The sequence below is a fragment of the Balaenoptera physalus genome (assembly GCF_965194825.1).
Source record: "Balaenoptera physalus genome assembly, chromosome: 11".
Lineage (NCBI taxonomy): Eukaryota > Metazoa > Chordata > Mammalia > Artiodactyla > Balaenopteridae > Balaenoptera > Balaenoptera physalus.
The window spans coordinates 63245743-63260752 of NC_138896.1; the positions used below are offsets into that span (position 1 = coordinate 63245743).

The 15010-nt window shown below is 37.3% G+C and overlaps 1 protein-coding gene across 3 annotated transcripts in view; it reads right to left on the reverse strand.

Annotated features, from left to right (window-relative positions):
* KIF15 (kinesin family member 15) overlaps positions 1–15010 on the reverse strand; it is a 120710-nt gene that overhangs the window by 65950 nt on the left and 39750 nt on the right. For all 3 annotated transcript variants that reach the window (XM_082412717.1, XM_082412718.1, XM_082412719.1), the window contains exons 2-5: positions 10782–10824; positions 10109–10292; positions 7186–7262; positions 3184–3221 (exon numbers count right to left, since the gene is read on the reverse strand). In XM_082412717.1, the coding sequence (XP_082268843.1) occupies positions 3184–3221; positions 7186–7262; positions 10109–10292; positions 10782–10824 (342 nt within the window). The remainder of the gene's footprint in view (positions 1–3183; positions 3222–7185; positions 7263–10108; positions 10293–10781; positions 10825–15010) is intronic.

Consider the following 15010-nt stretch of genomic DNA (forward strand, 5'->3'; position numbering starts at 1 on the left):
CCATCATCCTGATACCAAAACCAGAAAAAGATATCACAAAAAAAGAAAATTATAGACCAATATCACTGATGAACATAGATGCAAAAATCCTCAACAAAATACTAGCAAACAGAATCCAACAGAACATTAAAAGGATCATACACCATGATCAAGTGGGATTTATCCCAGGGATGCAAGGATTCTTCAATATATGCAAATCAATCAATGTGATACACCATATTAACAAACTGAAGAATAAAAACCATATGATCATCTCAATAGATGCAGAAAAAGCTTTCGACAAAATTCAGCAACCATTTATGATAAAAATTCTCCAGAAAATGGGCATAGAGGGAACCCACCTCATCATAATAAAGGCCATATATGACAAACCCACAGCAAGCATCATGCTCAGTGGTGAAAAACTGGAAGCATGTGCACTAAGATCAGGAATAAGACAAGGATGTCCACTCTCACCACTATTATTCAACATAGTTTTGGAAGTCCTAGCCACAGCAATGAGAGAAGAAAAAGAAATAAAAGGAATAAAAATTGGAAAAGAAGAAGTAAAACTGTCACTGTTTGCAGATGACATGATACTATACATAGAAAATCCTAAAGATGCCACCAGAAAACTACTAGAACTAGTCAATGAATTTGGTAAGGTTCCAATATACAAAATTAATGCACAGAAATCTGTGGCATTCCTATACACCAACAACGAAAAATCAGAAAGAGAAATTAAGGAAACACTCCCATTTACCACTGCAACAAAAAGAATAAAATACCTAGGAATAAACCTGCCTAAGGAGGCGAAAGACTTGTACTCAGAAAACTATAAAACACTGATGAAAGAAATCAAAGATGACATAAACAGATGGAGAAATATACCATGTTCTTGGATTGGAAGAATCAATATTGTGAAAATGGCTATACTACTGAAAGCAATCTACAGATTCAATGCAATCCCTATCAAATTACCAATGGCATTTTTCACAGAATTAGAACAAAAAAATCTTACAATTCGTATGGAAACACAAAAGACACCTAATAGCCAAAGCAATCTTGAGAAAGAAAAACGGAGCTGGAGGAATCAGGCTCCCCAACTTCAAACTATACCACAAAGCTACAGTAATCAAGACAGTATGGTACTGGCACAAAAACAGAAATATAGATCAATGGTACAGGATAGAATGCCCAGAGATAAACCCACGCACATATGGGCACCTAATTTACGACAAAGGAGGCAAGAATATACAATGGAGAAAAGACGGCCTCTTCAATAAGTGATGCTGGGAAAACTGGACAGCTACATGTAAAAGAATGAAATTAGAACACTACCTAACATCATATACAAAAATAAATTCCAAATAGATTAAAGACTTAAATGTAAAACCAGACATTATAAAACTTTTAGAGAAAAAACACACTTTGACATAAACCACAGCAAGATCTTTTTTGACCCACCTCCTAGAGTAACAGAAATAAAAACAAAGATAAACAAATGGGACTTAATTAAACTTAAAAGCTTTTGCACAGCAAAGGAAACCATAAACAAGACAAAAAGACAACCCTCAGAATGGGAGATAATATTTGCAAATGAAACAACAGACAAAAGATTAATCTCCAAAATATACAAACAGCTCATGGAACTCAATATGAAAAAAACAAACAATCCAGTTAAAAAATGGGCAGAAGACCTAAGTAGACATTTCACCAAGGAAGACATACAGATAGTCAAGAGGCACATGAAAAGATGCTCAATATCACTAATTATTAGAAAAATACAAATCAAAACTACAATGAGGTATCACTTCATGCCGGTCAGAATGGCCATTATCAAAAAAGCTGGAAACAATAATTGCTGGAAAGGGTGTGGTGAAAAGGGAACCCTCCTGCACTGTTGGTGGGAATGTAAATTGATACAACTATGGAAAACAGTACGGAGGTTCCTCAAAAAACTAAAAATAGAATTACCATATTACCCAACAATCCTACTACTGGGCATATACCCTGAGAAAACCATAATTCAAAAAGAGATATACACCATAATGTTCACTGCAGCACTATTTACAATAGCCAGGACATGGAACCAACCTAAATGTCCATCGATGGATGAATGGATAAAGAAGATGTGGCACATATATACAGTGGAATATTACTCAGCCATAAAAACAAACGAAATTGAGTTATTTGTAGTGAGGTGGATGGACCTAGAGTCTGTCACACAGAGTGAAGTAAGTCAGAAAGAGAAGAACAAATACCATGTGCTAATGAATATATATGGAATCTAAAAAAAAAAAAAAAAAAAAATGGTACTGATGAACCTAGTTGCAGGGCAGGAATAAAGAGGTAGACATAGAGAATGGACTTGATCACATGGGGTGGGAGCGTGAAGCTGGGCGAAGTGAGAGTAGCATCGACATATATACACTACCGAATGTAAAATAGTTGGCTGGTGGGAAGCAGCGGCATAGCACAGGGAGATCGGCTCGGTGCTTTGTGATGACCTAGAGGGGTGGGATAGGGAGGACGGGAGGGAGGTTCAAGGGGGAGGAGATATGGGGACGTGTATGCATATGGCTGATTTGCTTTGCCGTGCAACAGAAACTAACACAGTATTGTGAAGCAATTATCTTCAATAAAGATCTATTAAAAAAATAATAGAAAATGTGGTATATTCATACAATAATCTATTATACAGCAATGGAAATAAACTACTACTACATGCCATAACATTAGTGAATCTGACAAACCTCAGGCTGAGAGAAAGAAGCCATACATAAAAGAGTAAATACAGTAAAATTTCATTTGTAGAAGTGCAAAAAACAAGCAAAACTAGTGATGACAGAAGTCAGAGTAATACATATGTCAGGGGACAGCAGTGGGAGTAGTTACTGACTAGGAATCTTGGTCTGGGTAGTGGTTATACAGGTACATAATATATAAAAATTCATTAAACCCACTTCAAAAATTGTTCATTGAGCACATACTCTGTGCTAAGCATTGAGCTGGGAACATAGCTAAAAACACAGACTTTGCTATAATGGAAGTCGCAATCTGACAGAAGCTTGGGAAATAACCTTAATTTTATGAGGTCAACATCATATACCAGAAAGTATTCCTTTCCAAAAAATATACTAAGTTCTGTCATCACAAAAAGAGTAGACTAAGCCAGTAAATGTTAATCTCTAATTTACTTACCCATCATAGTAAATGTTTTCCCTGAACCAGTCTGTCCACTGTAAAAAAGAATGTTTCAGATATTATTTTCACACATGAAATTTAGAAGACTACCCTATTTTAATATGGTCTACTAGTATATAAATTTTCCCCACAAAGAACTAATTGTCTTTTTTATAATTATATCAGGTAAAAAGTGAATGATACATTTTCTTTCTCTCCTATTCTACCACTAAGACTTAACCACTCTTAACTGTCTAATAAATGCTTCTGGATTATACAGACACGGCCATCAGAGTTTTCATTTAATTTTTATTTACAGAATTGGAATGATGCTATTCACACTTCTCTGCAACCTGTTTTTTTCCCTTAATTTTTATCTCACACATCTTTCTATGCTGGTAAATAGAGATCTGCCTCTTTATTTTTAATGGCTACATAGTATTCCACGAATGTATCATAATTTATTTAATCAGAACCAACTAGACTTTTTTTTCCCCAATTTTTGCTCTTCTAAATAATGCAGCAATTCTCTTTCTAAATTCTGCCTTTAAAAGATACTAAGATGTCTTCATTTAAAAACAAAGCAATTAAAAACATCCTTATACTATAGGCTTGATTTTTTTTTTTTTTTTGTGTAGTGTCATATCTCCTCAGGTACACCAGAAACAGGAGAAACAAAAAACTAAAACAATTAAAATTTAGGGACTTCCTTGGGGGTCCAGTGGGTAGGACTCCATGCTCCCAATGCAGGGGGCCCAGGTTTGATCCCTGGTCAGGGAACTAGATCCTGCATGCATGCCACAACTAAGAGGCCACATGCCGCAACTAAAGATCCCACGTGCCGCAACTAAGACCTGGTGCAGCCAAAATAAATATAAATAAATATTAAAAAAATAAAAATTTATGTTGAAGATAGATGTCAATTAGGATGTTAAATGTGTTTACACTGGAGTCATGGCAGAAATATAAAATTTTGAGTTTACTTTTTGGTTCAATGCCCCAAGAGCTAGAAAACAGTATCATCTAGTTGTTTACCTCTTTCTTTCAGAAGTAGGGGAAAAAAAGTTCTTCAGTTAACTCAGAATAAGAAATGGATATTGTTGAGCGTCCTACTTGAAAGTGAAGGGGACACTATTAACGATAACTCTAGAATTGAGACTGTCTGCAGTAAACCGGAACGTATGCTCACCCAACCAATAAATCAATGCTCACTTCTCTCCGTATGTTTCTCATTTCTGCCCTCAACTACCAAAAGCAATTTTCAAATTAAATATTATAATTAGTATGCCTAAGGATCTTCAAAGAAAACAGTTCTGAAGATATATAATCTCTGGTAATTGTGGCTCTTATTTCAAATTGATTTTTGAACTTTACCACTCAAAATATTCTGTGAAAAAAAAAAATCTTTTTTTTTCTTGAGAAGACATGAGAAAATGGTTATCTGCTTCACTGGTCAAGAGAGAATATTTAGTTCTGCTGAACACAACTGAAAAGTAAGCATGAAAGGCAAAGGCAAATTTTCAAGGAAGAATTTGTGCACAAGATGAATCCAAGCTTTAAGCTTCTTATTTTTTATTTTCTTGTATTTTGAGCCAATTACAGATGAACCAAGGGCACACACACAAAAAAAGCATCAGCTGCTCAAAATTAATTACATAATTCACTACATCTTATTAAAAACCTCTGGTTCTGAATAAAATTAGGAAGTCTATTGCTAGAAGAAAAGGAAAAAATAATAGTACTACAAATTATATTCCTATTTATGAAATAAATCTGAAATGATTCACCTTGTAAAAAAAACTGACCTTGTAGAACTGCCAAGGTTGTCAGCTTACATTCCAACATGAAACCTAGAGCAGTATTTTAAGGTTGCCAGCATTTAGAAATTCAGAATCATCATGCACTTTTTTTTTTTTTTTTGGCTGTGCTGTGAGCCTTGCAGGATCTCAGTTCCCCGACCAGGGATTGAACCCAGGCCCACGGCAGTGAAAGCACCAAGTCCTAACCACTGGATCACCAGGGAATTTCCATCATCATGCACTTTCAATATATATATGGAAGACAGATTGACAGTTTCTTATACTATATGACCCAGCAATGTATTCCTATGTATTTACTCAAGTGATTTGAAAACTTATGTTCACACAAAACCCAATATTTGAATGTTTGTAGCAACTTTATTCATAATTGCCAAAAACTGGAAGCAACCAAGATATCCTTTAACAGGGGAGTGAATAAAAAAACTGTGGTAAATCCACACAGTAAAATACTACTCGGCAAAAAAAAAAAAAAAAAAGGAAAGAAAGAGAAAGCAAAAGCTACTGATGCATGCAACAACATAGACAAATCCTAAATGAAAAAAGCCAGAACCAAAAGGTTACATATTGTATGATTCCAATCATATGACACTCTGGGAAAGGCAAAGCTATAGGAATGGAAAATTTATTAGTGTATCCAGAGGTTGCGGGGTGGTGGGGGGGCGGGGAAGGAGTGGCTGACTATTAATGGGACAAACAGTAGGAACTTTCAAGGTGGAGGAACTGTTCTCTTCAATAGGGGTGCTAAATGCTTGGGTCTCTGCATTTGTCAAAACACTATGCAACTGTACATCACAAAGGGTGAACTTTAAAGTATGCAAACTAAATAAACAAACAAAACACATCAACTAGGATGTCAGAGACCCCAGGATGGAATGTATCTAATTGAATGACAAGTTCATGACATACTGCACTGAAAGGTGTAGGTGGAAAAGGGGCTGGCCTAAGTAAGTTTACAAAATGAGGTTTTGACTAGAAATTGTAGGACTTAAGGAAAAAAAAAAAAGGATCTGTACATAAACACTGCACGCAGTAAATCTGTTCTTCACAGGGATACAGGCTAACAATTCTGAAACTGCTTTACATGTGTACTGGGGATGAACAAATGAATAAATGGATGGTAGCAGTGGGAGCCCGGGTTTCTCACTGTCAGCAAGGGAAGTTACAGATAAACAAGAAAGGAAGGCTAGAATGAACCCATGTGGATTCTAAACCCTTGGATTAGAGTCAGAGACATCAGTATGAACTCAAGTTTACCTTACTGTATATAGAAATGGATAGAAACAGAAACACTTATAGATATGTCTGTATACATGACTTAGTATACATACATATATTACCTAGCTCTGTCTGCTGAAAAGGCCTAGAAGCAATGACACTCCAGTAGCAACAAACACACCGAGTGCCCTTAGTTTCTAAACACCATTCTCCAATAAAAGGAACCAGGGCTCCTTGCCAAAATGGCTGATTCTAGGTCTCAGACAGGGAAAATATAAGATGAGCCAGGAGCATACTGTAGCATCATAAAGGAAGTGCTCAAAAAACAAAAGGATGTGACATGTCAAAGGGTCACACAAACCAACCTCAAAAAGCTCCCAATGGCCAAGCTAGAACAATGTAAGCAACAAGAGAAACATAATGTAGTATTAGATTATAACCCAAAGTATGAAATAAATATATGTAAGTCCATACCATATAAATGAATGAATTAATTAATGGGGGCAAAAAGACCAATCTTCCTTACAGAAGAATCCCAGATAACATGTAGATCCTCTCCTCTCCAGGAGGCAGAGTTTAATCCCTTCCACCTTGCTTACGCAGGTGGGGCCGATCAGATCACATGAGTCCTTAAAATTAAAGAACATGCCCAGCTCAGTCAGAGAGCAACATGACTAAGGAAGAGCCAGTTGCATGTCATTGGCTTGGAAGATGGAGAAAGGGGGCTGTAAGTCAAGTAATGTAGATGGCCTCAAGAAGTCGGAAAACAGATTCTCCTCTAGAGCTTTCAGAAAGGAACACAGCCCTGCTGACACCTTTATTTTAGCTCAGAGACTGGCGTCAAACTCCTGACTTACAGAACTGTAAGACAAATTTGTGTTGTTTCAAGCCACTAAGTATGTGGTCATTTGTTACAGAAGCCATAGGAAACAAATAGAAGCACTTACTATTGTACCCTTGTATAAGGAAACTGTGAACAACTTACTATGCAAAGATGGTACCATTATAGCCACTCATGCAAGACTCCACAATGCCTTTGGCCACAGTTGAGAACACAGACTCCTACAAATGTTAAGCACCAAATATGTTAACATTTCACAAAAATGAAAACATTTTTCCTAAACTACATTCTAAAATATAATAAAATTTGTGTGCAAATTTTCATTTGCAATAACATGAAAATTATATCTATTATAGGAAAAAGGCTAAAATAGCTAAGATGATAAAACTGTAAACATAATTATATCCATTAATCTCCTATGCAATTATAGATTTAAACCTCACATCTAGAGTTCATATAGAATTTAGCATACTGCATGCAATATTATACTGGTATTAGCATAAAATACATAGCCCTATATGTTCTTCAGTACTTTTCCCACAAGCTTATACTAAATAATCAATATCTGATTTTTATTTTCATTTTTATATATAAATAGATGCAGCCTTATCAACAATGCAAGAATTCGTAGATCTGCATTGTCTAGTATAGTAGCCATGAGACACATATGGCTACAGAGCACCTGGAATGTGGCTAGTCCAACTTGAGATGCGTTGTAAGTATAAAACATACACCAGTTTTGGAAGACTGAACATGAAAAAAAAAAGAATGGAAAAATATCTCATTAATAACTTGCTTTATGTTCCTTACATGTTGAAATGGTATTTTAGGTATACTGGGTTAAATGAGATACAGAATTAAAACTAATTTTACTTGTTTCTTTTTTACTTTTTAAAAATGTGGCGGGCTTCCCTGGTGGCACAGTGGTTGAGAATCTGCCTGCTAATGCAGGAGACGCGGGTTCGAGCCCCGGTCTGGGAAGATCCCACGTGCCGCGGAGCAGCTAGGCCCGTGAGCCACAACTACTGAGCCTGCGCATCTGGAGCCTGTGCTCCGCAATAAGAGAGGCCACGACAGTGAAAGGCCTGCGCACCGCGATGAAGAGTGGCCCCCACTTGCCACAACTAGAGAAAGCCCTCGCACAGAAATGAAGACCCAACACAGCCATAAATAAATAAATTAAAAAAAAAAAAATGTGGCTACTAGGGAAATCCCTAGTGATCCAGTGGTTAGGACTCTGCACTCTCACTGCTGAGGGCCCGGAGTCAATCCCTGGTTGGGGAACTAAGATCCTGCAAGCTGCACGGCGTGACCAAAAATGTGGCTACTAGAAAATTTTAAATTATATATATGGCTCACTTTCTATTTCCATTGTCCAGCCATGCCCTAGATGAAAAAAGATCTAAAGATCTACATGTCTCACCAAAAACATCCATGTGTATGAGGGAATAATCAAGATGTGTGATGTCCAATGCAGTAGCCATTAGCCATATGTGGCTATTACTTAAATTAATTAAAATTAAATAAAAATTAAAAGTCAGGTCCTCAGATGCACTAGTCATATTTCAAGTGCTCAACAGCCACATGTGGCTAGGGCATCTGAGAAATTAATAATCTGAAAAGGTGAATTTGAAATTTTAATTAATCTTAATTAATTTAAACTTAAATAGCCATGTGTATCTAGAGGCTAATGTAATGGACAGCACATTTACAGAATATTTCCATCACTGCAGAAAGTTCTATTGAATAGTGCTGACTAGATTTTAACTAAGTTGTCCTTAATTAGAAAAAGTTATTGACACCATAGCAATCTTTTTTTTTTTTGGCCACGCCTTGTGGCATGTGGAATCTTAGTTCCCCAACCAGGGATCGAACCCGTGCCCCCTGCATTGGAAGCGCGGAGTCTTAACCACTGGACCGCCAGGGGAGTCCCAACACCATAGTAATCTTAAATCAATCACTCTCTGCTATGGATTGAATGTCTCCCCAAAATTCATATGTTGAAACACTAATCCCCAACGTGACGGTATTTGGAGATGGGGCCTTTGGGAGGTAATTAGTCGTGAGAGTGGAGCCCTGAGGATAGCAGTACAGGCACACCTCGGAGATATTGTGGGTTCGTTTCCAGATGAGCTCAATAAAGTGAATATAGCAATAAAGCAAGTCACATGAATTTTTTGGTTTCTCAGTGCATATAAAAGTTATATTTGTACTATACTGTAGTCTATTAAGTGTGCAATAGCATTATTTCTAAGAAAACAATGTACATGTCTTAATTTAAAAATACTTTATTGCTAAAATATGCCAAAACAATTACAATAGTAACATCAAAGATTACTGATCATAGATCACCATAATATAATAATAACAAAAAAGAACAAAATATTTCAAGAAATATTGACCAAAATGTGACACAGAGACATGAAGTGAGCAGTGCTGTTGGAAAAATGATGGTAATGGAGTTGTTCAATGCAGAGCTGCCACAAACCTTCAATTGTAAATAAACACAGTATCTGCAAAGTGCAATAAAGTGAGGTATGCCTGTAGTGCCCTTATAAGAAGAGACACAGAGAATTCTCTCTCTCCACCATGTGAGGACACAGTGGAAGGCAGCTGTCTACAAGCCAGGAAGTGAGTCCTCACCAGACACTGGATTTCTTGCACTTGATCTTGGATTCCCAACCTCCAGAAATGTGAGAAATAAATGTTTGTTGTTTAAACCACCCAGTCTATGATATTTGTGTAATGGCAGCCAGAACTAAGACACTCTTCTTAAACTAGGCAGTTCAACTTTACTTATCAATCATCCAAGTGGCTCTGAAAAGTACACCTTCACCAACCTCCATCACAGGTTGGAGAGGGAAAATAAAGCAGGCTTGTCATTCTAGTACAAAGTCTGATGAAGGAAGAAAAATATTTAATAATATTAAATTTAAAATATTTATGGAATGTTTGAGCTTCCTTATCTGAGATCTGTCAAACTAAAGAGACCAGAAGTGAAATCCTCCCAAATAACAGAATCTTATATGTTCCAAATGAAAAGTTGAGTTCCCAAAATCATCATTACCTGAGTGGTGTCCATTTCTGCCACATGATCAAATATGAAGGTTTTGGGCTCAGGGTTGGAGTGCAGCCGGACAGTCGTAGAGGACAGCACAGATAGGCATAAGTTTTGCTCTCCATCAGCTGATCCAGAACCCTCTGTAGGTGGGCGAATTCGCACAAAAACTTTGATAGCATCGCCTTCATTGCTAAAGACAAAAATATAGCAGCTAAGTTTACTGGAGAAAAAGGATGTAAGCCTCATATTGCCTCTAGTGTTTCTATTCCGAGTTTCCCCAACAAAGTCCAAGATCTACCCATGTACGTTTACCTTTTTTCAAGAGTCTCACATAACCCACACCCTTTACTGATTTGCTTCACATCGGCCAACTTCAAAAGCCTTTACTTGAAATCAACTAAAAGGCAGCTCTAAGCTCTGCTTGTCTCTGACTTCCCTTTTAATAGCAATAATAAAATAAGTCATCCCAAGGGAGAATTATGTTACTGATTCCATCTTTTAGCCTGGAAGGTGAGGAGACAGGGGCTGGGGAGGAGATGTGATTTTTCCGTATTTCCAGGTAGCCGAGGACAAAGCTTAATGCTGAAACAAGGAACCCTTACTTACTATGCTAAATGGTTGTTTTAGGAATACTACATCCCTAATTCTTTTGGTCTCATCAACAAGAATTTTTCCTTACCTTGGTTGGTTAGACTGACAATTTGTCACACTGCGTAACTCAGCTAGAAAAAAAGATAAGAAGTCATTAAAGGTTTTTAAAAGTACAACATGAAAACCCCATTCTTCTAGCCTATTCTTCAGTTGCTGACACTCCTCAGGCTCCCGGCTCCCTGGCCTGGGCGTGACAGGGGACAAGCCTAGATCTTCCTCTCCCTTCTAACTGTAAGCAGATAGGTTAGGGGGCCCCCGGAGAAAGAGAACCAGGAATGGCTCTCTTGACATAAGAGAACCCATTTTGGTCTAAGCCAGTTTGTGGTCTAAGCCTGGCGCAACGCTTGCCCTCAAACAGGTCTCAGTAATTAATGACCTTAAGGGAGGAAATGCAGAAACAAGGAGGAGCAGTCGAGAAACCACGGTGCAGCCTTGGGGCAGCGTCCAGGTTCCTCAAGGGATATACATAATAATATACCTTTGAGTTCTGCAGGAACTAAGGCCCATAGTCAGGTGGAGGATGGAATTACGATGGTGACCCTCCAGACTTCAATTGACTAAGGCTTGGACTCTGTCGACCTTTGCCCCAACTCTATGCTAAATTTCCTCAGTTCAATCAAGTCCCTTCATGAATATGTATGTACGCTTAGCTTAAAACTTCCCCAATTTTGCTGTTCAGGGAGAGACTGCTTTGGGAAAGATCCCGGTATTCTCCTCTTGCTGTAAGTAATAAATCCTAGAGGATGGGGAGACCAGTACCCAGAGTTGCTACAACATATTATCTAAGATGTCAAGTTTCTAACAAAAAAATTACAAGGAATTCAAAGAAACAAGAAAGTATGACCCATAAACCTGAAAAAAAGCAGGCATCAGAAACTGCCTGTGAGAGTGCCTATATGCTGGGTTTGTCACGAAAAGACTTCAAAGTAGCCATTATAAACATGTACAGAACTAAAGGAAATCAAAATTAAGAATTAAAGGAAGGTATGAGGACAATGTCCACATCAAATAGAGAATATCAATAAAGAAAAATTATAAAAAAAGAAACAAATGGAAACTCTGGAGTTGAAAAGTGTATCAAGTGAAATAAAAATTCGCTTGAATGGCTCAAAGTAGATTTGAACTGGCAGAAAAAAGAACAAGCAAGCTCTAAGATAGATCAATAGAGATTATAAAAGTCAAAGAACAGAGAGAAAAAAGGATGAAGAAAAGTGAAGTGAGCCTCAGAGAAATGTGGGGCGTCATTAAGCATACCAACATACATAAATGCGGAGTATCAGGAGAAAGAACAGAAGAGAAAGAAAGAGAAAGAACAGAAAAAATTCAAAGAAATAATGGCCAAAAACTTCCCAAATTCATTACAAAGCAATCTACACATCCAGGAAGTTCAACAAATTCCAAAAAGGATAAACACAAACAGATCCACAGATACATCATAGTAAAAATGCTGAGAGTCATTACTTATGAGAGAACCCCAATCAGATTAACAGCTGACTCTCAGCAGAAACAAGAGGCCAGAGGAATTAGAGAGAGAGTTTGTTGCTAGAAGGCCCACCTTAAAAGAAATAGTAAAGGAAGTTCTTCAGCCTGAAAGTAGTGACCACAGATAGTAAAATTCAAATCTACATGAAAAAAATCAAAGAGCACCAGGTAACAGTGATCATGTAATTATAAGAAACAATAGAAATGCCTATTTTCTCCTCCCCTTACTTGATTTAAAAAACAATTGTATAAAATAATATGTATATAATGTATTGTTGGGCCTACAACATATAGAAACATATGTATATTTGCCAATAATAGCACAAAGAAGGTGGGTAGGAACAAAGCTGTAATAGCCTAAGGAAATGACTAAAGATGGTAAAGTAATGTATTGTTGGGTTTTTAACAACAGATGTAACTTGTTTAACAATACCAAAGAAGGGGGTGAAAGGGAAGAAAGCTACATAGCCCCTGCTTGCTGCAACTAGAGAAAGCCAGCGCACAGCAACGAAGACCCAACACAGCCAAAAATAAAAGCTGACACTGTTAAGATGTATATGTTAAACCCTAGAGCAATCATTAAAAAAAAAAAACTTCAAAAAAAGAAAGCAGGGAGTTCCCTGGTGGTCCAGTGGTTAGGACTCCACACTTCCAATGCTGGGAGCATGAGTTTGATCCCTGGTCGGGGAACTAAGATCCTGCATGTGGCGTGGCCCCCCTCCAAAAAAAAGGGCAGTAACAAAATGGAAATAGAGTCACAGATGTAGAAAACAAATTATTTATGGTTACCAGTGCATAACAGGTGGGGAGGGATAAACTGGGAGATTAGGATTGACATATATACACTACTATATATAAAATAAATAACTAATAAGGACCTACTATATAGCACAGGGAACTCTACTCAATACTCTGTAATGGCTTACATGGGAAAAGAATTGTAAAAAGAGTGGATATATGTATTATATATATGTATAACTGATTCACTTTGCTGTACACCTGAAACTAACACAACATTGTAAATCAACTATAATCCAATAAAAATTTTTTTAAAAAAGCAGTAAAGGTGGAACAGAGAAACATAAAAGACATGTGACACATAGAAAATGAAAAGTAAAATGCCAGATGTGAATACAACCAAATCAATAACAACATGTGAATGGATTAAACAACCCAATCAAAAGGCAGAGACTGTCAGACTAAGATGAAAAAACATGCTCCAACTATATACTATCTAAAGGAAACACACTTTAGATTCAAAGATATAAACATATAGAAAGTAAAAGGATGAAAAAAGATTATCTCATGCAAACAGCAATCACAAGAAAGCAGGAGTGGCTATACAGGTTTCAGACAGACTTTAAAACAAAGTTACTAGAGATAAAGAAGAACATTTTTTATAATGATAAAAGGGTCAAACTACCAGGAAGATAACACAGATATAAACATATACTCAGGGACTTCCCTGGTGGTGCAGTGTTAAGAATCCACCTGCCAACGCAGGGGACACGGGTTCAAGCCCTGGTCCAGGAAGATCCCACATGCTGCAGAGTAACTAAGCCCGTGCGCCACAACTACTGAGCCTGCACTCTAGAGCCCGCGAGCCACAACTACTGAAGCCCACGCACCTAGAGCCCATTGTCCACAACAAGAGAAGCCACTGCGATGAGAAGCCCGCGCACCGCAATGAAGAGTAGCCCCGCTCGCCTCAACTAGAGGAAGCCCACATGCAGCAACGAAGACCCAACGCAGCCAAAAATAAAATTACTTAAAAAAAAATAACAAACATATATTCACCTAGTAACAAAGCACCAAAATACATGACAAGAAATGAAGGGAGAAATAGACAATTCAACAATAAGAGCTACCATATGACCCTGCAATCCCACTCCTGGGCACATATCCAGAAAAAAACATGGTCTGAAAGGATACATGCACCCCAGTGTTCATTGCAGTACTGTTTACAATAGCAAAGACATGGAAGCAACTAGATGGATAAAGAAGATGTGGTACATATATACAATGGAATATTAGCCATTAAAAAGAATGAAATAATGCCATTTGCAGCAACATGGATGGACCTAGAGATTGTCATACTGAGTGAAGTTAAGTCAGACAGAGATGGAGAATGATATCACTTATATGCAGAATCCAAAAAGAAATGATACAAATGAACTCATTTACAAAACAGAAACAGACTCACAAACTTAGAGAACAAATTTATGGTTACCAGGAGGGAAGGGTGGGGCAAAGGGATAGTTAGGGAGTTTGGGATTGACATGTACACACTACTATATTTAAAATGGATAACCAACAAGGACCTACTGTATAGCACAGGGAACTCTGTTCAATGTTATGTGGCAGCCTGGATGGGAGGGGAGTTTGGGGGAGAATGGAAACATGTATATATGGCTGAGTCGCTTTGCCCTGCACCTGAAACTATCACAACATTGTTAATTGGCTATACTCCAATATAAAATTAAAAGTTAAAACAAAAAAAAAAAGAAGAATTTAGAGCAGGCAGATGACACAATCAGAAAATAAAATAAATAAAATATATATATATATGTAACTGAATCACTTTGCTGTACACCTGAAACATCGTAAGTCAACTATACTTCAATAAAAACAAACAAACAAACCAACCTTAGATGCTTACTCTGCAGTCCAGATAGCTATGGATCATCTAACCAAATATGATTAAGTTCAGAAAGGGACTCTTAAACTCAGTCAGTTTCATGAGGGTTATTTCACATTCTCATTTCTCTGGTTTCA